The 27558-nt window shown below is 45.9% G+C and overlaps 1 protein-coding gene across 3 annotated transcripts; it reads left to right on the forward strand.

Annotated features, from left to right (window-relative positions):
• Positions 1-49: 49 nt before the first annotated feature.
• Positions 50-27558, forward strand: map1sa (microtubule-associated protein 1Sa). Of its 3 annotated transcripts, XM_072594421.1 has the most exons (8): positions 53-431; positions 2867-2968; positions 13479-13561; positions 14993-15133; positions 16283-18320; positions 19824-20009; positions 21922-22142; positions 23736-27558. In XM_072594421.1, exons 1-8 carry the CDS (start codon positions 224-226, stop codon positions 23889-23891), a joined length of 3135 nt encoding a protein of 1044 aa, XP_072450522.1. In that variant the 5' UTR covers positions 53-223; the 3' UTR covers positions 23892-27558. The 3 variants fall into 3 exon arrangements, with proteins under 3 accessions (XP_072450520.1, XP_072450521.1, XP_072450522.1); XM_072594419.1 differs by having other exon boundaries at positions 50-431; positions 16283-20009; XM_072594420.1 differs by having other exon boundaries at positions 52-431; positions 16283-19991.

Consider the following 27558-nt stretch of genomic DNA (forward strand, 5'->3'; position numbering starts at 1 on the left):
CATCCTCTCTCTCTCTCTCTCTACCTTCCTGCTGTTCCCTCCCTTCCTTTTTCTCCCGTCCCTCTTCCTCCCAGTCTCTCTCTTCCTTCCTTTTCTCTCTCCTATCCTATCTCCCTCCACAACCAGCCCCCACCTCTCTCTCTCTCTCTCTCTCCCCCACCCCCAGGAACCTGGAGTTGCCCGGGTGGGGTGGGGTTAGGAGGGGAGGGGAGGAGACAGGCCGATGATTGGTTGCTGCTCCGCTCCTGCTGCGGATTTACTGACGGCTGGGGAAGGGGCGGTGTCGCCTCCGGGAGCGGGGATGGCGGCGGCGGCGGCGTTAGCGGCCTCCGGGAGCGGGCAGTGCAAAGCCTCGGCCCTGGTGGTACTCGGAGAGGCCGGGAGGCCCGAGCTGTTGTTGCTGCCGGATGTGATCGCGCAGATTCGGCGAGGTGAGAGAGTCAGCGTCGGGGCCCCGGGGGTAGGGAGACCACCCTCACCGCGCCCGGCTCGTGTGGTATCGTAGCCGGTCAGCCCCCACCCCTGGGGCGAGTGTAGATGTTCACTGCCCTTCCCTGGGGTATCCGGGCAGTGGGAGTGTTGAGTACCCGCTCCCGGTGGTGGTCAGGGTGTGCTTTAACGTGGAACCCCTTTCCCTGGGGAATTGGGGGCAATGGGCGTCTAAATACCCCGGGACCGCACTTTGGGCGGGTCGGAGGGATCGCTCGGGACTCTGCCTCTAACGAGGGTAAATGGTGCCCCTTTTTGAAGGGGGCTGTTGGTGTGGAGTGTAAAAGACAGCGGCTCGGTGTCGGATCCCAATGGATCCCGGGGCCAGTGTCTGGGAGAGGAGCTGTGGGTACAGTAGTTCCCAGGCACCGCTTTAACAATCCGCCAGCCTCTGTCATTGTTTAAAATCAAAACCCCAACAGAACAAAGGGTGGTGTGAGGTTATTTTTTTTCGGGGTGTGGGGTAGGGATCCCACACTGCGCCCCCCAGGCGGTTTGTAACACGAGTTTGAATCTTTTGGATGCATTCCCACAGGAGCGCCTCCTTTGCGCGGGATTAGCGGGATATATCCCAGTCCCACACACAAAAAAATGGAAGGCCGGGGAGAGATTACCATCTCCATCCGGATTTCTGTGTGATCAACCCCGCTGCTGTTGAGGAGTCACCGAACTCGATACCTTAACTCTATTCTCCAGCAATGTTGTTATAAACCCTGGTCGGGGCCTGTTTAATATCCGAGAGCTCGGATACAATGTGTCAGTTTCATGTTGGATTTCGAGTCGGGCGGGTACAATGTATCCATTTCCGTATGTGATCGATACAATGTATCAGTCTACAAAGAAACCCACACAATGTCTCCATTTCCTTATGTGGCCAATACAAAGCGTCAGTTTCACCTTCTACCTCGTCTGTATCTGGTCTCCATTTCCTGCTCCTACTGTAATTACTGTCCTTGGGGCTACAGTCCTGCTCGAAACTAAAACAAAGAACCGCGGATGGTAGAAATCTGACACAAAACCGAAATTGCTGGAGAAACTCAGCAGGTCTAGCAGCACCTGTGCAGAGAAAGCAGTTAACATTCAAAACAGTTCTGAAGAGTCACTGAACTCAACGTTAACTGCTTTCTCTGAACAAATCAGACCTGCAGAGTTTCTCCAGCAAATTGTTCTTATAAAACTCAATCTTGTTTACAACAACTCTTTCCCCCTCCCGCCTCCAATTCCTGCTGTCACTCAAAGTTTCCTTGGAACCCCTGCAGAAGAAAACACAATTTTTCCCATTTACTTTTTAGTCACTCGATTTCTGACATCAGGGCAGCACTGTGTCTGTGGTTAGCACCACTGCCTCACCCCATCAGGGACCTGGGTTTGATTCCAGCCTCAGGTGATTGTGTGAAATTTGTATGTTCTCTGTGTCTGCATGGGTTTACTCCCACAGTCCAAGCATTTGCAGGTTAGGGTGGATTGGCCATGCTAAATTGTCCATTGTGTCCAGAGATGTGCAGGCTCGGTGGGTTAGCTATGGGAAATGTGAGGTTACAGGGGTATAGTAGAGGGGTGAGCCTGGGTGGGATGCTGTTAGGAGGGTCATTGTGGGCTTGATGGGCTGAATGGCCTGCTTCCACACTATAGAATTTTCATAGAATCCCAATGAGTGTGTATTTGGTGCAGATCAGTCATGTCATTTCCTCAGTGACAGCAGATACTCCACTTGTAACTGAAATCAGTGCCCAGTGAATTTGTGGAATTGAAAGGGGGGGGTGGGGGAGGAGTGGAATTGTAGGCATCATTCTGCATTTGTGCAGATAGAATCTTACAAGTTAACATTTCAGGACTGAACAGTTCATGTGTCAGGTCAGTCAGTTCTATCATTAGGAGTCCGAAGTGGGTAAAATGCAATAGAAGGTGTTTGAAATGTGAAATAGAGGTGAGCCAATTGTGAATTGTTCATGCTGCCGAGGCTGTGTAGCAACATTGGGATTGAACTGTGCAGGTGCAGTAACAAACTGAAGGCAGGCTGGAAATAATCCAAGGCAAATGGGATGTTGGCTTGTTTTTAACTGGAGTTCGAATGCAGGCAAATGGGATGATGTCAGAATGCTGAAGGGAGGAAGTGATCCTATGAGTCTGGAGGCTATGATGAGTCTTGCCCAAGTAAGTCAGCTGAAGTGGTGACATAAGCTTGTGCTAGATGGGGTTTGATCAACAGAAGCAGTACTTCCTCATCCCAGAAGCCCAACCCCTCCTGTGCTAAAGGCTGACAGTGCCTGAGCTTTCTCATTACTTTCAGCTCTCTGTCCATTAGCTTTGAGGTTTATCTATATTGAACATGCAGAACTGCCGCACCCTCACTGCTGGTGTCTTTTTTTCTCTCCAGGGATCCTCTCCTGGGACATCGATGCTTCTGCCTACAGCCTGGATGAGCAGCTCAAGCTCTTTGTGTCCCGACATTCTGCGACATTTCCCACAGAAGCAAAAGGTAAAAGTTGAATGTTTTTGTTGCTGTGGTTATGTGATGTGTGCAAACCTATCAACTAGGTTTTTCCCAATTCTGTTCGAAGGTTCTTTCCAATTCTTGGTTGCATGGATTTTCTCTAAATTTCGAACACTGGGTGTTTGTTGTTTGGGGGGGGGGGCAGGGGTGTTGGTTTCCTCTGGTAATGTTTTTATTCCACTGTCTGAATGCATGAGATTCTTTTTCTCTACTAGTGGCTCTGGGCTTGGCCTTTGTTTAATGACTTCATCTGTAAGCTGGTTCCTTTGACAGTACAGCACTTTCTCAGTGCCATGTTTTGGAGCATGTGTTGTGTCACGAACAGGAATTACAGTCTGTTTTAATCACAGCTCACTGAACTAGTCTCCTTCATGAGGGAGGCATAAAGATTTCTACAAATAGGTTTGTGAACCCTTGGGGCATTGAGGTGAGGAAATGCGGTGGCGTTGATTTGCAGGGTCAGCTGTGATCTTCTTGAGTTGGCTCCAGCTCCTGGACCTTCTAATCTGAGCTCCATTTTCTTTATCTCCCTGGTTGTGCACAGAATGTGATGGATGTAGGTTCAACTGAAGCATTCAAGAAGGGCATTGGTAGCTCAGTGGTTAGCACTGCTGCCTCACAGCGCCAAGGACCCGGGTTCAATTTCAGCCTCTGGCAACTGTGTAAATTCCACACACACGTTCTCCCCGTGTCTGCGTGGGTTTCCTCCGGGTACTCCAGTATCCTCCTACAATCCAAAGATGTCCAGAGCTAGAGGGCATAGGTTTAGGGTGAGAGGGGAAAGATATAAAAGAGACCTAAGGAGCAATTCTTTCATGCAGAGGGTGGTACGTGTATGGAATGAGCTGCCAGAGCATGTTGTGGAGACTGGTACAATTGCAACATTTAAGAGGCATTTGGATGGGTATATGAATAGGAAGGGTTTGGAGGGATATGGGTCGGGTGCTGGCAGGTGGGACAAGATTGGGTTGGGATATCTGGTCGGCATAGACAGATTGGACCGAAGGGTCTGTTTCCATGCTGTACATCTGACTGTGTGTAGGTGAGATGAATTGGCCATGCTAAATTCCCATAGTATTCAGGGGTGTGCATTAGTCACAAGGTATATGCAGAGTAATAGGTTAGTCGAATGGGTCTGGGTGGTTGTTCTTTGGAGGATCAATGTAGATTTGCTGGGCCGAATGGCCTGTTTCCACATTGTAGGGATTCTTTAAACAAAGCTGAAAAATGTGTTGCTGGAAAAGTGCAGCAGGTAAGGCAGCATCCAATGAGCAAGAGAATTGACGTTTCGGGCATAAGCCCTTCTTCAGGAATGTAGGGAGAGGAAATTGGCACGAGGTAATAGAACCAGTACAGGCATAATGGAGAGAATGGCCTCCTCCTATCCTATAAAAATTGAGTCTACTCTGTGCTTTTGTTGATGAATGTGGACAGAGTGGCACAGTTTGTGTGCAGCTGGACTCTTATTATTTGCCTGGATTACAATCCATTTTGGGTTGTTCCTCCTCTCTCTAGTTTCTAAGATTTTTTTTTCCCCTTGGCCTTGAGTTCAGAGGAATTTGTGTTAAATGCTGCCTGACTGTTGGAGGCAGGTGTGGGGGGTGTTTGTGTGGGAATCTCTGCCATCTGTATCTGTGTGTTTTTGTCTGGTTTCTGGCCCAGCCCCCCCTCTGCTTGATTACCAAACCCAGTCCCTCAGAGCTGTATGTGGTTTGAAGGAACCCATGTGAGGGCTGTACCAACAACTGCACATAGCTCTTTGGCATTTTATAGACACCAGGAGGTTTTGGAAAAGTTAATGCCTTGTAAACAGTTAAAGATATTTACCCTACGTAAAAGATCGTTGCTGATAGTTAGGCCAAATTTAGCAGTAAAAGATATTTTGAACAATCTGTTTGTTTCAATGCATCAATCATTGAAGTGCATGTGAGTCAATCATGCTTTAATCCACCCTAACACTTCTCCTTGATATTCAATGACATTATCATCACTGAATTCCACACTATCCATATCCAGAGGGTTACCATGGCCCAGAAACTGATCTGGGCCAGTCATACCAATACAGAGCAAGCTGGGAATCCTGCAGCAATTAACTCACTTCCTGACTTCCCAAAACCTGTCCACCATCTGCAAGGCGCAGGTCAGGTCTGTAATGGAATGCTTCCTATTTGTCTGGATGGGTGCAGCTCCAATACAACTCAGGAAATTTGACATTATCCAAGACATGAGATTTCAGTTGATATCCACCCCATCCTCCACCATTTTAATCATTGACTCCACTCCCTCTGTTCCTTCCAGCATCCCCCATATAGACAGCAGTTTGCTAAGGCTTCTTTGAAAGCATCCTCCTGAGCCACAACCTCCATCAATCCTGGTTCCTTATTCTAATGTGGTCAGAGTCCTCAAACTCCCTCTGCATTAGCAGTGAAAGTGCCTCCTCCAATTGAACTGCAGAACCCCAAGACAACAGCACCCCATCACCTAGGGGTGACCTCAACATGCTGAGAAATACTTAAAGGGAGAGAAATTGTCACAGTCAATCAAATGTGACTCAGCATCAAAGAAAGCAGCTGCTGGGACTATGGGACTAAATATACTCCCCAGTGAAGTGTTGATTTCCACTAATGCCAGCAGACGATTTGGGGAGTTTGCTCATTGAGCTGTTGAATATTTATTGCTCAAACAGCAAAACAAAAGCAGCCATACCTGTGCACAAATCAACTGCCACACTTGCCATCACAATAGATTAGACTCCCTACAGTGTGGAAGCAGGCCCTTCAGCCTAACCAGTCTGCACCGACCCTCTGAAGAGTAACCCAACCAGACCAATTTCCCCTCTGACTAATGCACCTAACACTACGGGCAATTTAGCATGACCAATTCACCTGACTTGCACATTTTTGGACTGGGAAGAAACCGGAGCTCCCGGAGGAAACCCACGCAGACACGGGGTGAATGTGCAAACTCCACACAGATGGTTACTGAGGCTGGAATTGAACCTGGGACCCTGATGCTGTGAGGCAGCAGTGCTAACCACTGAGCCACTATGCCGTGACATGTTTTTTACTGAAACTTCACTGTGCTCGTCAGGATAAAGGCAAGAATACCAAATATCAAACAAGCACCACAATTTTTACTCCAGGATAGAAGGGCTGTTGATTGTTTTGACAAACAGATGCTGGCTGATCTATTGCCATTGAGAAAGCAGCAGAGATCTACCAGCTTCCCCTGTATCCAGGTCATACAGTCATACAGCCTGGAAACCGCCTTTGGTCCAATCAGTCATAGAGATGTACAGCACAGAAACAGACCCTTCGGTCCAACCCATCCATGCCGACCAGATATCCCAACCCAATCTAGTCCCACCTGCCAGCACCCGACCCATATCCTTCCAAACCCTTCCTATTCATATACCCATCCAGGTGCCTCTTAAATGTTGTAATTGTACCAGCCTCCACCACTTCCTCTGGCAGCTCATTCCATACACATACCACCTTCTGTGTGAAAAAGTTGCCCCTTTGATCTCTTTTATATCTTTCTCCTCTCACCCTAAACCTATACCCTCTAGTTCTGGACGCCTCGACCCCAGGGAAAATACTTTGTCTACCTATCCAATTTATGCCAGTTGTGATTTTGTAAACCTCTATAAGGTCACCCCTCCACCTCCGACGCTCCAGGGAAAACAGCCTGTTCAGCCTCTCCCTATAGCTCAAATCCTCCAACCCTGGCAATATCCTTGTAAATCTTTTCTGAACTCTTTCAAGTTTCACAACATCTTTCCGATAGAAAGACGACTAGAATTGCACGCAATATTCCAAAAATGGCCTAACCAATATCCTGTACAGCCGCAACATGACCTCCCAACTCCTATACTCGATACTCTGACCAATAAAGGAAAGCATACCAAATGCCGCCTTCACGATCCTATCTACCTGTGACTCCATTTTCAAGGAGCTATGAACCTGCACTCCAAGGTCTCTTTGTTCAGCAACACTCCCTAGGATCTTACCATTAAGTGTATAAGTCCTGCTAAGATTTGCGTTTGCAAAATGCAGCACCTCACATTTATCTGAATTAAGCTCCATCTGCCACTTCTCAGCCCATTGGCCCATCTGTTTAAGATCCTGTTGTAATCTGAGGTAACATTCTTTGCTGTTCACTACACCTCCAATTTTGGTGTCATCTGCAAACTTACTAACTGTACCTCTTTTGTGCTCACATTCAAATCATTTACGTAAATGACAAAAAAGTAGAGGACCCAGCACCGATCCTCGTGGCACTCCACTGGTCACAGACCTCCAGTCTGAAAAACAACCCTCTACCACCACCCTCTGTCTTCTACCTTTGAGCCAGTTCTGTATCCAAATAGCGAGCTCTCCCTGTATTCCATGAGATCTAACCTTGCTAATCAGTCTCCCATGGGGAACCTTGTCGAACGCCTTACTGAAGTCCATATAGATCACATCTACTGCTCTGCCCTCCATCAATCTTCTTTGTTACTTCTCAAAAAACTCAATCAAGTTTGTAAGACATGATTTCCCACGCACAAGGCCATGTTGACTATCCCTAATCAGTCCTTGCCTTTCCAAATACATGTACATCCTGTCCCTCAGGATTCCCTCCAACACCTTGCCTACCACCGACATCCGGCTCACTGGTCTATCGTTCCCTGCTGACCATGTCCCCAAACTAAACTAGTCCTGCTTGCCTGGTCCTGCCCCATATCCTTCCAAACCTTTCCTATTCATGTACTTATCCAAATGTGTCTCAAATGTTGTAACTGTACCTGCATCAACCACTTCCAAACAAAACCACTCTTACTACTTTTAAAAAGCTGCCATTCTGTGTGCTAAATCTTTCTCCTCAACTTTTTAAAAAATAAATTCCCCTACTTTTGAACTCCCCCTCTTTTCTCCTCCCCACCCCCCCCCCCCCCCTTTAGGGAATTGGCCCTTGGTATTCAACTTATCTATGCCCCTCATGATTTTCTAAATCTATATAAGGTCACCCCTCAATGTCTAACACTCCAGTGAAAAAAAAGTTCCAGCCTTTTGTTTTGTAATTCAGACTCTCCATGTCTGGCAACATCATGGTAAATATTTTCTGAACCCTCTCCAATTTAATAATATCTTTCCTGTAACAGGTAATTTAATTTTCAAAGTTTTAAAGAGTGCAATGTTTGATAAAAATCCTTTCATTGCAGTGAATGCCCTGCCCCATAAAGATGTGCAGCTTCTAGCAATTGTCACTGAAGCACATTGCAAGTTCCGCTGACCATTGTTGGGTGTTAAGGCTGTAGGTGTATTTGGGATAGTTCAAGTGTTGCCCAATCACATCTAGCCATTGACAGAGTATTCAGGGGTGGCGTGGCCCCATCCAGGTACAAATGACCAGAGCAATGCGTTTTTTTTCATGACACTCAGCCAATTTTGCGGATGTGCAGTCTGCATACCTGATATCATACCAACACTGAGATTTGTGCACGGCATTGCTCAATTGTGTGGTAGGTAGGTGGCAACATCCTTTTTAACAGAAATTACCTTGCACATCTGCCTGAAATAATTTCTTAATCTGTTTCCAATGTTTTGAGATATTTTACCTTTGCAGGGTATTTGGAGTTGACAGGACCTTTTTTTTTGTTGTTGCCAAATTTAACTGTTGTGGCCTTAGATTTATTTGGCATTTGAGATGGTGCGCATTGGTTACCCGCATGTTTCCTCCCCCAAATATCACCATTCCTTCGATGTCACTAGGTCAAAATCCTGGAATTCCCTCCCTGATAGTATTGTAATACACCCCCCAAAACTGCAGTGATTCAAGAAAATAATGCACCTCCACCATCTCCAGGGCAATTGGGCTTGGGCAATCAATACCCCCACAATCCATGGCAGTGTAAGTTTCTAAGAAAAATCAGGATTGTGTTGTACTGCACTACCACTTGGAGCTCTGTTTTGGTCTCTGCTTTCTCATTTGGAAGGCATCATGTGAAGATTGTTCACTTTCAGTTGCTGCTATATCAAATACCTCAGAGCAGCAGCTGATCGAGAGCTGGTGAGTGTTATCCCATACAGTGACATTGTCATGACCTGGTTGGGGAGTGGTGAGGGAATTGAGCTGCACTGAAACATAATACTATTGTAAAGACTTTTAATAGAAAAATACATCGATTTATGGTGAATCGTAGAACACTTTCTGATCTCAGTTGCAATCTGACAGAGCCTGCAGTTTGCACCATATGTTTCTGTTTGGTTTCTTTTCTGCATTTGTTAAACTGTCTGGCTGCTGCCAGGTTGGTTCCTCCGATGGGATGATTCTCTGATCTTTTCCTGATCTGTTTCCGTGCTGTACATCTCTATGACTCTATGTGGAGGCTCAATATGGGCCAGTATGGTGGGATGATAATCTCGAGGCTGTACCAACTTTGCCCCCTCGTTGCTCAGGAAGGGCCTGTGCTTGACTCCAGAATGTGAGCCTCAGTCCCCTCCCACCACCTCCCTCCCGTGAAACTGGATTGTGGGAAGGGGACTTTCCTACTTCCCCTCAGTGTGTGGCTGTTTACTGACATTAGGTCTAGAGGCTTGGAAATAGCACCATGAAGGCTGTCATCCCATCAACCAAGTCACCCTTTATTTATATGTGCACATACACAACACTGAGCCAGCTCTGACTGAATAGACACTCCAGTTTATGTCAGCGAGGACTCCCTGATTGGAGTTGTTAACCTGATGCAATCAGGGAAATTGTATTCAATGGGATCCATCTGGCTGACCTCAGTCCAATCACTACAGCTTTATTCCATCCGCATATAAGTCTATTCCCGTCAACCTGGTGCCTCTAAGGGCTTAGTGTTTGCAAATCCAGGAAATCTGGTTTCCCAGTGGGATCAGCATTCCTTTACAAACTCAATTTGTCTTGTGTGGTGTGCTGAAGGGTTTGCTGTTCTCAGTTGGTACTGTTTTCGGCTGGAGGCAGTGTTGGATCACTGTAAACTTGTCAGAGGATCTGCAGCCCAGTGAGGGTGACCTCATTCCTTGTTGATATTATTTTAATTGGTGAGCGCCCAATTCCAGTCACTTTCGACATTGAGACTTCAGAGAATGTTTGTTTGTTTGTTTGTTCTGAATCAGAAGGTTATTGGTCTGAGTGCTACACCAGAGACTGCTGAGTGGAATCCAGGCTCTTTCTCGCAGTGGGAGAAAGTGAGGACTGCAGATGCTGGAAATCGGAGTCGAGAGTCTGGTGCTGGAAAAGCGCAGCATCCGAGGATCAGGAGAATTGACGTTTTGGGCATAAACCTTTCATCAGGAATGAGGCTTGTGAGCCGGGGGGAGCTGACCAATAAATGGGCTGGGGGGAGGCTGGTGGGAAGGTAGCTGGGAATGTGATCGGTAAATGAAGGTAGGGGTGCTGGTGATAGGTCGGAGAGAGGGTTGGAGTGGATAGATGGGAAAGACGATAGACAGGTCAAGAGGGTGGTGCCAAGTTGGAGGCATGGGACTGGGATAAGGGGGGAGGGAGGGGGGGGGGGACCTTAACCACACGATGCCTGGAGGAAGACCACCTCATCTTTCGCCTTGGAACCCTGCCACCGCATAAGATTAATGTGGATTTCATCAGTTTCCTCATTTCCTCCGCCGCCACCCCCTCCCCAACCTCCCAGTCCCAGTCGCCTCCGATTTATCACTCCGCCTTCTGGCCCACGAGCCTCATTCCTGATGAAGGGCTTATGCCCAAACCATTGATTCTCCTGCTCAGCGGGTGTTGCCTGACCTGCTGTGCTTTTCCAGCACCCCACACACTCTACTCTCACTCCCAGTGCCTGTACTGAGCAAGTGTTGGATAGCTCCTCTTTTAGATGATTGGTTAAGATGAAGGTTTTGTCTGACTTCAGTTTGTTGCACAAGATCCTGTGACCAGCATTGTCAGGCAGAGCAGGGGGGGCTCTACACAAGGCTCAAGACCGTTAAAGACAGAGACTCTCTCAAGGCTATTGTGTAGCAGTTTGTGGGATCTTGCTATGCTGTCATATTTCCAAACCTGTTCCCCTCTATTTTGCCCACACTAATGGTCTGGGTATGAAGTTGTGCTGGTCTGTGATTCTATTTCATTGCTCTCTAGAGGGATGATGTATGTCGGGGCCGATGATGTGACCAATTGTCTAAGTGGAAGGATCTCTGAACTGACGGGCCCTCTCTGAGATATCATTGTTATGGACAGAGCAGAGCTGGAGGTCCTAATCATGATATAATCAAATGGATCCTGAATGGAATCCAGGCAAAGGGTGAGAATGTGGCATTTGTTGCCACAGTATGCTTCAGGTGAATAGCATGCAGCAATTAACTGGAACATGGAGCAACAGCAGATGAAGGATGGGTGAACAGACTGGGAGGGAGCATGTGTGAGACAGGAGCTCTGGTGTAAACCAGCCAGGCTGATTGGCTTGATTTGGGAAATAGTGAGATTTGGTTCCACTTAAGTTGAAGGAGCTGGGTGCCTGGAGTTTCCACATACCTCTGCTCAACCTCTGTTACTGTCGAGATTAAGGACTCTCCCTCGGTTAAATGACCCATTCTCTAGAGGTGTTTTGAGCTCTACCATGATTCATTTATTTTTCATGAGGTGGAGGAGCTGGTGTTGGACTGGTATGAACAAAGTTTAAAAATCACACACCACCAGGTTATAGTCCAACAGGTTTGTTTGGAAGCACTAGCTTTTGGAGCGCTGCTCCTTTTTCAGATTGTGATAAAGGAGCAGCACTCCGAAAGCTAGTGCTTCCAAATAAACCTGTTGGACTATAACCTGGTGGTGTGTGATTTTGAACTTTATTTTCCCTGCCTGTGATTGTTGGTCAGATTTGAGATGTAGCTGCTTGATGTGTATTTACATTCTGATTTTGATACAATTAAACAGTCCCAGAGCAGGGATAGCATGGGTTAGATGCAGAGTAAAGCTCTCTCTACAGTGTCTCCCATCGAACACTTGCAGTAGTAAACAAGTACTTTTTTTTTGGCTTATCCACACAATTTGTCCTGTGAAGTCTTTTTATTTTTAAGGACAGTTGTGTGCTGTGGGGTCCATCATCTTTCTGTTGGATCCTGACCACAGCCAGACACTGGTCAGTATTTCAGGTCAGGGTGTACTCAGGGCACAAGTGAAAAGATATTGCTTCACTCCATCTCAGGCTGGGGGTCTTTTTGTTTATATTTTTGAGCTGGATATTTATCACTGATATTTGTCACTATCTCTCCTCCTAACCCTGCGCCTTTTAAAGTCTTTGCCTTTCCAATTCTGGTATTTTGCATGTTGAGTTTCATCACATCGACTATGCCTTCAGCTGTTTCGTGCTGAGTTCCAAATTTCTTTCCTAAACCCTTTGCCTGCTATTCAACAGGCTGATTGATAATGTTTCAATGAAGCGTAAGACCATAAGAAATGGTAACTGGAATAAACCATTTTGTCCCTTGAGCTTACTCTGTAATTCAACAGGGTTGTGGCTAATCTGATATTTCCCACGTCCACTTTCCAAAGATTTCCCTGTACCACTTAATTCCCTGACAAATCAGGACTTGACCTACCTCCATCTTATGTGTACACAGGTCTCTGCCCCAATTCTGTCTGGAGCAAGGAGTAGCAAAGACACCACTCTGAGAGAAGATATTCCTCACTATTGCAAATTAACTTGGTGACCCTTTTATTCTGAGACTGTGCCCTTTGATCCTAGACTCTCCCACGAAGGGAAACCTTCTCTCGGCATTGACCCTGTCAAACCCCCTAAGGATCCCGAATGTCATAATGAGAGTCCTCTATTTCATCTCTGCATTACGTGAATGCTGCTATATAAGTGCAGCTTGTATTTTGTCTGAGCAGCTTGTCCAATATTTTAATAGTTTACTTTTGCTGTTTCATGCACACTGACCCTGACTAACTGAGTGCAGAGGGGTAGATCAGAGACTCTGCCAAGTTGCGCATGAGGAAGGAAGTGCTGTCCTTGTGTGACTTGATAATCTGTTCCTCATTCAGGCGGGTCAGTTAGCCCGTGATGTTTGTGCTGTCAGATGACCTGAAGGTTCTGGATAAATGGAGGCTTTTCTGGGTGCTCTCCTCAGCTTGTCCGAGTGGATAGAGAGCACTGAGGGGTTCACGTTCCAACCAGAGAACATTTGAGAGTGGGCTGGGCCACACAGTTAATGCTGTTACTCCTTCTGCTCAGTGACTTCTGAGAGAATCTGGGCAGGTCACATGAGCTAGGAGGCTTACTTAGCCAGATCAATTGTTCAGAGCTTCCACTTAACTCAGTGTCTCACTCTTAATGCAGTTCCTTCAATTCATCCTGACTGTGATTTAACCTTACAGTTTGTGTTCTACAAGGATACATCCATCCACCAGTACTGACCCCCAGTGTTATACAGTGACAGACCAATCTGGTCTGCGGAAGTTGTCTGGAATCAGCGGGATTGGTCTTTTATTCAATTTGTCCTTGTTATTTCTGTCTTAGACCAAAAGATTCTCCATCACTGTGGTGAGGCATTGGAAACATTGGTGCTGATAAACCCTTCCGTTGAGTCTCTGTGTGCTGAGGTGAGACATCAAATGTTTTTCTTTAACTTTGAAACCTTTTGATTAAAATCCCCACTGCTCCCTCCTCTTTTCTCACTATCCCAGGCTTTGCCCTTGTTCTCTGATCGATGTCCTGACTTGCTCAGCTAAATGCTGTGCTTTGTGCCTGCCTCAGTTGAATAGGCCAACCTCATGGTGGTGAAGCCTTGCTCTGGCTGCACCCCCCTCCCCTAATGATGGGCGTGATGCAATCTGTGGCCAGTGGGTACTGTTGGCGGGTGCTGGTAATAGTCCATTTTAGGGATACGGTTCATTTGATCGAATTTTCAATGTCTCTGGATTGATCAGCTGTGGCTGAGTGGCTAGCTCTCTGGTCTGAGTCAGGTGGTGTGTGTACTCATAGCCTTTATCTTGGCTGATCCTCCAGTGAGGGAGTGCTACACAGTCCAAGGTCCCACCTTTCTGGTCAGGTTTAGATTGAGGTCCTGAGGTGCTGTTTTGATGTCAAAGCCAGGGAGTTCTCCCCTGTGTAATGGACAATATTTATTTGAACCCATGTCCCTGTAACAGTTTATCTGATCATTTTACTTTGCTATTTGTGGGATCTTGCAATGCTGTTTTCCAGCTTTTACACTCCGGACCAACTTTACAAATAACTCCCTGAAATGTTGGAAGATGTTCTTGCTAATGTCAAGTAAGAAAGAGTGAACTGTTTTCCTGTTTTCTTTTTTATCTTCTCTGGCTTGTGTTCTTTTTAACTAGGGACCATAACTTTCTCCAGTTTTAAAAAGATATGGCTAACTTTTTGTTTTGCTTTGAGCATTAAAGAACCAATCAAAAGATTTTCTTGTTAGTTTATGAACTGCTAATCCAGGGAAGAATAAAAACATCGAGCACATGACCTTCATGCAGTTACTTGCATCATCTCTCGCACAAAGGGTGTCCTTGAGCTATAAAGGTTTAACTTGAGACTACTTGGTTCATAAATGTTGCAGTTATCACAGGTTCTTTGTTCTCTTCCTTTCCCATCAGTGCTGTCACCAAATGCATTTTCTTCAGTTGAGCCTTCTCCACCCATGTTTACTTCTACAGTTTTAAATCACCCACCCTGGTCTGCCAAAACAACACACTTTTTTTTCAAAGTGTTTGGGGCCTATCTCAAAGCATTTCAGTCCCTGAAAGTCCTGTGTATTAATTTAGTTGAAGGAATTGTAAGATCAATAACCTGTATTTTAAGTCTTTCAGTCTTTATTAGTGGATGCCATTAAAGTGGTACTTGATGCCAGTTGACACTGGGGTAGTTTGGTCCCACCCCAGTAGTCTGTTTTAAACTCCGTGCAGTGCAGCAGCTGAGGTCAGGAGGCTGCAATAATCCAGCATCTTTTTCTAAACTTTAACAAGATCGGCTTCTCTGATCTATGTCTGACTTTGATGTTGCTGTTTCCATTCTAGGTACGGACTCTGATCGCTGCACCATCACGACATAAGCTCCTGGTGTTGGCTGGGCCATGTCTGGAAGAATCTGGTGAACTACTTTTACAGAAAGGATCATTCACACTCCAGGATTTCATCCAGATCTTCACAGACAAGGAGGTTGTCTCTGGCAGTGCTGTGTCGTCTTTTTCACTGTTAACTGTTCCTGCTTCACTGTCTAGAAATCATTTGGTTTCAAAACTGAATTGCATCTTGGTTTGTGTAGGTTTCTGATCTCCCTAGCCATGTCCAGCTATAGACTATAACCTCATGCTGCACCTGTCCTGGTGTAAGATCTCTCTGGATATTAATGTAATATTAAAGGGTTAAACTGCACTGTCTTTGGGTGGGGGCGACCATCCGTTATAATTCCCACTTCATTTAGACAGTCATTTGCTATTACTCCTCCTATTGTCAAGTTAAGCTATCATTCAAACTCTTCCATTCAGAAATACTTTCTGGCCATCCCTTGAAGCTAGGTATGCAGCACCTGTATTGTTTTGGGGAATCACGGAGTGAGGAAATCATCTGCATAATGATTTCCCCAAGATTAGGGCATTAGTCTTTACATTATCTGTAAGGATGATCTCATCCTACCATTGCACTTGGGGTCACATGTGACTGGGGGGTTGTCTTGAATGGCATGTGACTGTGGGAGAGTGGCCAGAACATCAGAGGCATGGCCAACTGACCTGGAAAAAGGGAATGTGTTTTCTTTGTTCAGGGCCTCACTTTGACTCACCCTCTCATGCCTGTGAGGGGGAGGGGGCTGTCACCTAGCCTGTACAAGCTTTAATAAACTTTAACTGCTTGCAGAAGTTGTATGCAAATTGCATTTCGTGTGAGAAACCTCAGGAAAAGAACCTAACACTGGGGGTGTTTGATAGGACAGTTATGGGGGGATGTTCACTTTCTGTTTACTCTGTTTGAGGAGAGAGAGATTTCTTCTGCATCTAACCCCACGCTCCCTGGGACAGTGTGTTCGATTGTGACAATGTAGAAAGAGTTTTACATTCAAATTTTATTTTAAAAAAGAGCTTTAATTTCAGTCTAAAAGAATAGAGTTTTGCTGTGTCTAAACTCATTCTGTTACTGTTCTTGGAGTGTTTGATGGGGACAGTGTAAATTGAGGAACAGAAATTTGTCTGCAATCGGGTGATGGGTTAACGGAGGTTTCTGCGAGCTGGCAGGGTTTTTGGATAAGCTGAAGTTTGTGGAAGCAAGAATAAGGTGATGTATTAATGTGATGACATTTTGCTTTCCTCTTAGATTGGAGAGCTGTTGAGCTTCACACCACCTGCTGACAAGGCCAGCCTTACTCTGGCCTGCCCAGATTTGGGAGAATGGAAGAAGTCGAGCCTGGAGAATCACAGTCTCCAGGAGTTCATCAAAATCAGGCTGAACCCTCCAGTCACGCTGTCAGAGATGGAAGGCCTGCAGGAATTCCTGGAGTACCTTTCGGAGACGATGGAGGCATCTTCCCCCTTTGACCTGCTGGAGCCCCCGGTCACTGTGGGCTTCCTGAAGCTCTCTAAACCCTGCTGCTATATATTTCCAGGAGGCCGAGGGGACTCCGCATTCTTTGCAGTCAATGGCTTCAATATTCTGGTGGACGGAGGATCGGATCAGAAATCTTCATTCTGGAAACTGGTTCGTCACCTCGACAGGATTGACTCTGTCCTGCTAACTCACATTGGGACCGACAATCTGCCTGGCATCAACAGTCTACTGCACAGGAAACTGGCAGAACTGGATGACGATCAGTCGCTAGGCTCTGAAATGAACAATGACTGGACAAAACATCTTATTTCTCCTGAGATTGGAGTCATGTTTCTCAATGCACCCAAGAAGTTACAACATATTGAGAGAAGCAATGTGAGGCGAAGTGTTGATGAGGTTAGTGTGATGCTTCAGTATTTGGATCAGTTACATATTAACCCGGTGCCACTCTATAGAACTGGTGGCAATTCTTTAGAACCTCTAATTCTCTTTCAAAAGATGGGAGTTGGACGACTGGAGATGTACATCTTGAATCCAGTTGAAGGGAGTAAGGACCTGAGCAACTTGATGCAACAGTGGGCAGGCAATGGTTGGCCGAAAGGAGGGAATGTTCCACTTCAGTGCCTGGTGTCCGTCTGTGCTCTCATTGTTTGGCACCCAGCAAGTCGGGTGGAAAAGATAATCCGGGTGCTGTTTCCTGGTTGCACTCCTCAGAACAAGATCCTGGAGGGACTGGAGAAGGTGAAGCACCTGGATTTCCTGAAGCAACCCCTGGCCACTCTGAGTGAGCTGGAGACTTTGCAGAAGGGCAAAGGCCCGAAGCCCAAACGGACAGAAAGTCGGGAGAGTCTCCACAGCCTCAGCAAGGGGTCGAGTGGCAGGGGAGGTCGTGACCCAGAGGCCGGGTCGCGGCTGGGGTCAGCCAAATCCCGGGTGGAGAGGAAGGACCAGTCTGGGAAAACGAAAGCTGACACAGCGACACTAAGTGAGGGAATGAAAGAATCTCACCCCAATATGTCAGCAGAGCTGAAGGCCAGAGAACAAGGTGGGGACAAACTGAAAACCAACACCCAGCTGAAACCATCCAAGGAAAAACTGCAAAAGAAAGAGGCAAAGCCGGTGAAACTGGAAGAGAACAAGGATGTGAAAGTCTCTAAAAGGGAAGAGAGAAAGGATGCAGAGGAAAAGAAACAGGTGAGAAAAGAGGTGCCAAAACAAGTTAAAAAGATCGAACCTAAAAAGGATGAAAGGACAGGAGCTAAGGTCCCCACTAAAGTGTCCTCTGTTTCTTCTGAGAGCAGAAGGCCTTCAGCAAAAAGCAACATGCCGAGCAAAGAGATCAAAAAAGATCTAGTTACTTCTGGGAAAGGATCTGTCAAAACCAAACCAAAGCTTCAGAGTAAGGAAACTGCAGATTGCAAACAGACTGCAGGCAGTGTGTCCCTCACTGAGAAGGGCCCTCAGCCAGCTGCTTCCAAGATGTCCACTCCTGAAGACATGACAGCTGATTTTGAACGTCTCCAACAAGCTGAGCAGGAGGTACAGGCACAAGGTGCAGCGACTGGGTCAGCAGGTTATGGGGGGAAGGTGGTCGTCCCAGATGAAACCTCACCTGATGAGGGCTTCACTACAATGGAGAATGAAAGTGAGCTGGAGTCTTCTCCCCAGGATGATGGCCAGCTTGTCGATGCTACCCTCCCTGAAAATGAGGACCCAGTCATCTTGGAATTGGAGCCACGCAAGGGAGGCAAGAGTATAGAAGAGAAACAGGAAGCCAGAGGTGAAGCAGAGGCTGAATCTGATCAAGGTATGATTAGAATTAATCATATTAATGGTCTGATCTGTGATACTGAAAATGAAGATGGTTTTGAGATGGAAAGTCCTGATAAATTCAGGTATTTTGATGAAAAGTTGAGCCCTAGTAGGCATATGGCAGCCCTTTCACCACTTGCTAAAACCCCACGGAGTGATCGTAGTGTTAACTTTGATCTAACACCAACTGAACTTGGGCCACTAGAGGAAATTAAAGGGCAGATGTCAGTCAACAACCAGGAGACTCTGGAGGACCAGTGTGCAAGCTCTGAGGAGAAGACCTTGGAGATGGTCTCTCCTCCAGGATCGGGTCTGGCCAGTGCTGGCCACACTCCATTCCATCAATCACCCATTGATGAGATCATTCCCAGGGGTGAAAATGGTTTAATTGAGAGAGTTTCCAGCCTTCTCGGTGAGGAGACCCGGTTGAACAATGCTTTTAATAAGCCTTTAGATGGTGGACCCCAGTCAAATGCAAGACCACCTTTTGAAAACACCAGTGCTCCACTGGACAGACATACTGGCTTCCTGACCTTAAGTCCATTCAAGGAAGTAGTCCCTGATGTCTCGCCGACCCTGACCACCCCGTCGTTGCCAGCTGAGGTTGGCTCTCCTCATTCCACAGAAGTTGATGAGTCTCTGTCAGTCTCCTTTGAACAGGTTCTGCCACCCCTGAATGAAGCTCTGGCCTCTCCAAGAGAGCATAATCAGAGGGGACCTCTCAATGGTCTTTCTCCTGAACATGAAACCTTCTCGGCGAAGGGTGACCCTCCCAGCATGAGCCTGCCCCTGAAGTCATTGCAAGATCCATTCCGGACTCCGCAGGTGGCCCTGGGCAGTGTCTCGGATGGCGATGGTGCGTTAACTCACGGCGATGGAATTGATGGGCGTTTGCCACATGTGATGGCTTTGCCCTCTGACTCTCCTCATGATGTTGACTTGTGCCTTGTATCACCCTGTGAATTTAAGCACCCAAAGACTGAACTCTCGCCTTCCTTCATCAACCCCAGCCCACGGGAGTTGTCAGATGAGAGTGACCTTTCCCAGGAATTTGCCAAGCCGGTTGGCCAAAGGAGAGGTCACAAGTCTCCCTCCAATCGAAAGGCAGCTCTGGATGAAAGGACCCCAACTTCTGCTAGTGAGTCCCTTCCAACCCTTTCAGGTTCTGACGCCCAGCCTGGGACTGAGGACTGCCCATCCATCACTGCAGATGGTGGCATTGACTCTGAGGAAGACTCTGAGATCATTCCTGCCGACGGGTCTCGTTCACCCGTGTCTTCAATACCATGTGACCCTTTGCCTGCCCCAATGAAAGACCCTCACCCACCCCCTCCCCAACCTGGTATCTGCATGGTAGACCCTGAGGTACTGACACACAACTCTACCAAAGATGCCAGAGAAAAGGCGAAAGGGAAAAAATTAGGTTCAAAGCCAGCTTTGAGCTCTACAGCAAGGAAAACTGAAAACACTAAACAATCAACTCTCTCCAAACCAAAAGGTCACCAACTGATGCCTAAAGAGGTGGATAAGATGGTCACGGGCAGTAAGAGCAACCAACCGGCGAAGGTTTTCCGAGCAAATTCCAACCAGTCAATAAATTCTGAGGAAAAGAAGGGAAGGAATCTTCAAACTACAAGTTCCAAACCGCCTCGCAGTGCAGTGACAGGTCAGTTACGTAAAGCAGGTGAGATTGGCCCCTTCCATCTTACAAGTATACAGAAAGAGAAAGTTAGTACTTTGGAAGAACTCCTTGTAAAAATATTACCGTGAGATTGAGTTGTCCGTAGATTACTAAAATGTCATGGTTTCATACAAAAAAGGCCAATATGATTCTTTTCAGCAAAAAGGTTAACACGAGAAAACTTTGGAGCTTCTGCCTCTTTTGTTAGGGTGGCATGGTGGCTCAGTGGTTAGCACTGCTGCCTCACAGCATCATGTCCCAGGTTCGATACCAGCCTCGGGCAACTGTCTGTGCGGAGTTTGCACATTCTCCCCATGTTTGTGTGGGTTTCTTCCGGGTGCTCTGGTTTCCTACCACAGATGTGCATGTCAGGTGAATTGGCCATGCTAAATTGCCCATCGTATTAGGTGCATTAATCAAAGGAAAATGGGTCTGGGTGGGTTACTCTTCAGAGGGTCAGCATGGACTGGTTGGGCTGAAGGGCCTGTTTTGACACTGTAGCGAATCTAATCTAATCTATCCAGGCTCCTAGTTCGATGAGCCCATAGCCAGAGTTGGCATCTGTTCAGGGTGTCCCCTCATTTGAAAGCTTCCTTTTGGAAGACATGCCATGCAAAGACACTACAATGGTAAAAACGTCAAAGGGTTCGTTTACAAAGAAATACCACATTCAACAAGACTGGGGGTAATATTTGCTGAAGATTTTCCAAGTATCCTGAAAAGGATAAGTTTAACTCGACAAGGAGCATTTTTCTACTGGCATGGGAGTCAAGGATAAAGAGGCAAACCTTTAAGGTCTGACCCACACCATTCCTGAAGGAAGTTACGAAGCATTTAAAAGGAAAGGGCAATAGAATTGTGGAATTGTGGGAAATGCTAGCTCAAATAATCATTTAAACAAGAATCTATTTCTGCTTAATTTAGGGCATAAAGGGAAATGGGATTGTGTTGGTTGAATGGAAGTGGTTTAACCAACGCAAGAAGCCAAATGTCTGCCTACTGTCAGTGCCCTGGGAGTCCCAATTTTTTTTGATCTCTACCTGCCTCAAGGGTATCCATCTGGGTCTGAAGTGTCAAGTTGCGAGGTTTGGAGGGTTTGAGCTATAGAGAGAGGCTGAATAGGCTGGAGCCATTTTCCCTGGAGCATCGGGGGCTGAGAAGTGACTTTGAGAGGTTTATAAAATTATGAAAGGCATGGCTAGGATAAATAGACAAAGTCTTTTCCCTGGGGTGAAGGAGTCCAGAACTAGAGGGCATAGGTTTAAGGTGAGAGGGTAAAAATTTTAAAAGGGAACGAAGGGGCAACGTTTTGTGTGTGTGTGGAATGAGCTGCCAGAAGAAGTGGTGAGGCTGGTACAATTACAATATTTAAAAGGCATCTGGATGGGTATATGAATAGGAAGGGTTTAGAAGGATGTAGGCCAAGTTCTGGCTAATGGGGCTAGATTAGTTTGGGATACTGGTCAGCATGGACAAGTTGGACTGAAGAGTCTGTTTCTGTGCTGTACGTCTGACTTTCTCTGACATGAGCTCATCGACATCACTGCGAGTCCAGCTGTGGCTCTGGTGGCTGTCACTCTGCCTTATTATAAGGTTTTGAAAGTTGACACGCCATCACCAGGTGCTTGTTTGGAAGTGATGTGGTTGAGATTCAAGCACTTGTTTGTTTGCAGGTGAGAAGGTGCCTCTGTCCACCTCGGGGCTACCCCAGGAGGGACAAGTGTCATTTTCCCAAAATAACTGACTAAAATAACCAACCAATCTAGGTTCATTCACAGGAGTGAATTACTATTCCACAATTTTATTGTTGGTTATGGTACTTCCTAAATGATCTGATCAGGGCTCTTGTTGATGGCATCTCCCAGCTCAAGGAGTGAGAGACCCTACCTCATTGTCTGAGTTGTTGCTATTGCAGGTGCAGTGAGCAAGGGTCCTGCGGTGGGACCTCCTGTGTATGTGGATCTTGCCTACATTCCCAACAACCACAGCGCTAGAACAATCGACGCAGACTTTTTTAAACGACTGAGATCTTCAATCTACGTCATCAGTGGAGATGATCCCCAGAAGGAGGGGGCAATGAGGAACATTCTGGATGCTCTCCTGGAAGGCAAAACTGTGTGGGGGGATAATATCCAGGTGAGGGGGGTTTCCTTTGTGCAGTGATCACCAGTTCTTCCACTACCTCACTCCTCCAGACCCTGCCACCCACAGGGAAATCTGCCCTCATTCAAATTGGCTGTCGGTGTGTTACTGATTCACTCTTCCATCGTCAGCCCAAGGTTCTCATTCTCCCCCTAAACCTCTCCCCTCTCTCTTTTTTTTCCCATAAATCTCCTTAGAATCTACCTCTAACCAAACGTTTGATCACTTATCCCTGACTTAATATCTCCTCCTTACTTGGGAAGATGGTAATTGGATAATGGTTGTTGTGTAGTGGTAATGTCATTAGGCTAGTAATCCAAACCTCAGTAATCAGGAGGTTCCAATCCCACCATAGCAACTGGTGGGACTTAAATTCAAAACTAGATCTGAAATCTACAGTTAGTCTTAGTAATGATGACAGTATCATTGTTGTAAAACCCATCCAGTTCACTGCTGTGTCTCAGGAAAGGAAATGTGCTGTCCTTATCCAGTCTGACCTACATGACTCCAGACCCACAGAAATGTGGGTGACTCATAACTACCCTCAAAAATGGCCGAGAGAGCCAATCAGTTCAAGGGCAGCTAGGGATAAGTAAAAAATACTGTTTGTGCCATCAATGCCCATACCCCATGGAGAATTAAAGGGGAGAAATATTGATACTTGTTTGTTTTTCACCTCGACTTCAGTCATATCATGGGGAAAAAAAAAGAATTTTCAGTGGGATGTGGGTAGTTACAGGCAGGGTTGACATTTCTGGGCAGTCTCTAATTGTCCATGTGAAGGTGATAGTGGTGAGCTGCTGCCTGGCTTTAGCAGATTGAGGGAGTAGCTCTGACTGAAGCATTAAACCCATTTCCAGAGTAAATGTAAAATAAAATCCCAGGCTGCTTTAAGAAGAACATGAGAGGTCTTTGCAGATCTGTGGCCAATGTTTATTTCTCCGCATCATTAAAAGACAGATGATCTGATCATTATGTCGCTGTTTGTGGCTTACTCACTACTTAAGCACAGACAACCCTTCCAAAATACTTCACTGGCCGTAAAGGTTCTTTGGGTCATCCTGAGATCATGATGTGCTATACAAATACACGTTCTCTGTTTATGAGGGAGCTTGATATGAGTTCGAAGGAAGGGTCATTCAACCTGAAATGTTAACTCGATTTCTCTCCACAGATGCTGCCAGACCTGCTGAACTTTTCCAACCACTTGGTTTTGTGGTTGTTGGTAACCTTCCACCTTGGCACTTTGAGCCTGGTGTGTTTCTTCCTACTGTGACTTTCTTCTGCTTTTTCCACACTGCTGAGGTTAAGTAACAGGAAGAATTTTTTAAAGCTATCTAGAAGTGGCCATGAAGCCAGACAGACACGTTCCCTTTTTGTGGAATGAGCAGAGTATTGTGTGAGCTGCTTTGACTCAAAATAACCTGCCCATCCTCCCCAACCCCCGCCCCCACCCCCAGGCGGCACCTCGTGGTCTTGAGCCTCACTTTCGTGTCCTTCCCCGAAAACTCCACAGGGTTCTTTGAAATTCTGGACCGTTCCTTGCTGGCTGTCTTAAGTCATGTGATCATGTCCTTTTTTTTGCAGGTCACCATAATCCCGACCTTTGACTCTCCAATCATGCATGAGTGGTACCAGGAGACCCACGAGAAACAGCAGTCACTAAACATTACGGTGCTGGGGAGCAACAGCACTGTTGTCATGCAAGAGGAGACCTTTCCTGCCTGCAAAGTTGAATTCTGATCAGATGTTTGTTCAACACACAGAACTTTTTTGAGCGCTTTTGTGCGCAGGGAGTTGTAACCCATGTTGGATTAATCCCACCCTCTAATAGGCAAAATATCAATCCTTCTATGGAGTGTTTCTAGTTATGTGTCAAGTAATGCACGTTGAACCCCTCCCTCCCACATTTCTCCCAGTTCACGTGATGCTTCAAAAAAAGTTGCACAACCATCTTAGGCCCAGGATTCCCTCGAGCACCAGTGAACTGGGTGAAGGGCTGAGCTGTGCCAATGGGTATATGATGAGGGGACAGTAAGAGCCCACGGGCCAAGAGGTTAGAATGGTATCTGCTGACCACCCCAATACTTTGCAATGAGGGCCACTTGTTTTCCTTTTGTATGCAAATAATAGGGTATTTAATCTTGTTCACCGTGCAAATCAGTTGGCTCAAAGGAGAGCAACGCTCTGGGGTTAAACTGTCATTGGTTGCTCTGAAGCTGGTTTGACTTTCCCCATAGTGTTTAGACTGACAGCTTGGTTCAAGAGCTTTTTAATTCCAGCCTGTGCTCATGGCTAATCTGTCACAAGTTATCATGGTGAATGAAATCTCTGCTGTAGGGTGGGTTTTCTTATGACCAGTCTCCATTTCAATTAAAATTATAATATAGGGGGTAAATAAACTCCTCCCCTAGGTACCCAGGGCCTTTCAGTTGGAGTCTGGGAGTTAACATTCACACCCGCCCCATACTGCTCCCACTGGAACTCTAACCTGCTGGCATATGGGCTCCATCAGCACTGACCTCCGTCTGGCATTTGAACTTTTTGATCCATTTTTGCAAGTATCATGAGTGTCCGTGGCCAAGCTGACCTGGATGACTCCATAATTAGGCTGGTTTAGACACCTGCCCAGTTATTGTCTCCAGGACTGGGCCCTGTAAAACTCTTCCAGTGATTAGACTCCTCTCCATCAGGCTTGTGAGATTTGACAAACTAAACCAAATGCTGGCTACATTCACAAATGAGTTGGTAAGAGCCAAACTGCTTTGCTAATTGTTTTACTCTGCTATCTTTCATTTCCAGGAAGAGTGGTGGCTGAAGGTGGGGTAAATCTTGTCACCTGGTTCTGATGTAATTGTGCAACTATAAAGATCCTGCTCTGGCTGTGCATATCTTGATTTCAGATTTCTTTGATCCAATGTGCTCAGACAAATAACCAATCAACTGAGACCAGCCAAGGACTTAGTCTCATTTAGTGGAAGTTCACAGCGAGTGAGTTCAGTTGAAATCCACATTGAAGAGAGAAGCTACAAAGAGGAGTTGCTTATTGCTGGGCAGGTTGAGTCTGGTTTTTAAGTGACTATATACCACATCGCTTAGACTTGGAGTGAACAAAAAGCAATTCACTGCTTCAACAACGTTCCACTATAAACATGAGGAGCTCTTGATACCTCAATATAAAATATATACTGCATGTTAATCAACTTCAGTTGTATTGTGGGTGAGGATAATATATTTTATTTCTGGGAGGTAAGCATTGTTGGCCCAGCCATCCCTAATTGCCCCTTAGGAGATGGAGGTCATCAGTGAAGGTGGCTAGTATTATATTTTCTCCCTCCTGAATAACTGAAGAGGACAAGGGCAAACACAGGTTTTGCAAACTGCAATGATGTGGGAGTGGAAGAGTTGAGATTGATGTTTCAATCAGTAGGATTTGAATTGGTAACAATAATCACCTAGATTCTCTTGGAATCTATGCTTCAAACCCATCCTTAGTATGATAGGAAGCACAGGAGAGAATTGAATTATTGGCAGTTTGTGGTCTTAGTTATTGCTGTTGAAACACTTGATTTCTGTCCTTGCAACATCGGTCACCTTTCCCCAGTTGACACAGCTGCTGTGACCTGCAAATGTCCCTAATGTCAAATTTGAAAATAACTATTGGTAGGCAATTGAATTACTGCCTTGATGAATAGTTCTGATCAGTAAAAGTTTTATTTCAGTGGTGAGGAAAGGAGAATGAGAGAACAGTTGGCTGGTGAAGCTTTGTTCAGTGTGGATCTCGGCTGTGAGGCTCATTTGGAAAGGGTAGGTGGTGTAGCTGCAGAGTGCAGTGTCTTCATGTTGACTGTCAGAGGGCCATCTCGTTGCTGGCTGGAGATAATATCACTGGCTTAATGTCTCCATCAACCTATTCCTGGTAATGGTAGCTTGGCCATTTAGCCAGACACTGACAGTCAACAGACACCTACTTGTGACTTTAGTGAATGATGGTTTGGGAAAGTAGATAAAAGAACAGACGGATGTATTTAGACGCGTGAGTGCAGAGTGCTATACTGGGAAGGGTTAGAATGATGACTATATTTTAATGATGAGGGGGCACAAACTCCACTTCGAAGATCAGATTGAGGTGTTCAATGCTTTTGAATTGTCTGAACTACAGATTTGGTAAAAGGTCATTTTCTGGTCCAGAAAAAGCAAACAACCTTTAGCTGTTGAGAGAAGGGTGGGTGGAGGGACAAGTGAAATCCGAACCAGGAACCATCAATCCTCCCAAGTTTAACATAGATGTGCCATAAAGAGTATTTTGTCCTTTTTCGCCGCTGGCTCCCCCATCTCCTTGGAGTGTGGGTTACAAGGCCAGACCTGTCCTTGACCCTCCCTATAGGGGCTGCCTTTCACTCTGAGGTGGGAGGGGGAACCTGGGATGTGCTCTTTTTTGTTTACATGGAGAGCAATAGTAGCTGAAAGTTTAATTATCTTGTGCCCTGAATTTGGCTAATTTAATCCTACACACTCCACTGAGAAGCATAAAGAGCTCATGACACATAAGCATGTAACTGAAAAGGCTGCAATTTCAATCCAGTTATTTATTCTCAAAATTAATATATAAGCTTTTGGTTATGGTTTACACTTTTTTTTAAATTGCTGTCTTATCTGAGCAGCACTGTTTTGTCAAACTTTTCATTAAGGTTTTTAAATGTGAGGTTTAATCAGTATTAAACACTAATTGGTGAATTATTTTAAGGTTAATGCGAATGTTTGTCCTGATTTATGCATTTCATTGAGAATTGTACTGTAGTCCTGAACATGTATGTGAAACTTTCCATAACTGCTGTCTGTGCCATACATTGACAGGATATTGTGAATTTTAAAGGGTAGTGTGTTTACACATCAGTAGGTGGGGATAATGCCTATCTCCGAATCAATACGAGGAACTCTCAACCAACCTGGTTAAAAGTGTGGGAGTTTGGTGGATTTTAGTCTAAAATAATCGAGCAATGTTTCTTCCCTGCAGAGGGTTGATTGACTTGATCTTCTATTGGAGATGCTGGTCGAGTTCATCTAGTTTAACTCTAGAGAAGCCCCACCCAATTCCATTTGTAAACACCCATGTTTATACTGTTAATCTGGTTCACTGGTAAGAGGAGGGCTTGCAGGGGCTGGGTGTACTGTTGTTTGGGGAGGGAGTCTCTCTCCAGTGTTTCACTTTAACTGGGGAGGTGTCTGCACGGAATTGCTTACGTCCCTCCCTGTTACTGTGCAGAGGTCCATGCTGCTAATTGTTTCCACTTGCTTCTAAGGATTGTCTGTGTATGTGCACAGACTGATCTATCTGTTGGCACTACTATTTTAAAAAAAGATGTCTGGCTTTATGATGAAATTGAACAATAAAGTTTAATTAAAGGAA

This window comes from Chiloscyllium punctatum, chromosome 24, assembly GCF_047496795.1.
Source record: "Chiloscyllium punctatum isolate Juve2018m chromosome 24, sChiPun1.3, whole genome shotgun sequence".
Lineage (NCBI taxonomy): Eukaryota > Metazoa > Chordata > Chondrichthyes > Orectolobiformes > Hemiscylliidae > Chiloscyllium > Chiloscyllium punctatum.

Bases quoted from the DNA above. Each gene is read 5' to 3' on its own strand.
- map1sa (XM_072594419.1), top strand. From the start codon at position 224: ATGATTGGTTGCTGCTCCGCTCCTGCTGCGGATTTACTGACGGCTGGG. The intron at 15,134-16,282 runs GTTGTCTCTGGC...CTTTCCTCTTAG, and splicing joins AGATCTTCACAGACAAGGAG to ATTGGAGAGCTGTTGAGCTT. The intron at 22,143-23,735 runs GTGAGGGGGGTT...TTTTTTTTGCAG, and splicing joins TGTGGGGGGATAATATCCAG to GTCACCATAATCCCGACCTT.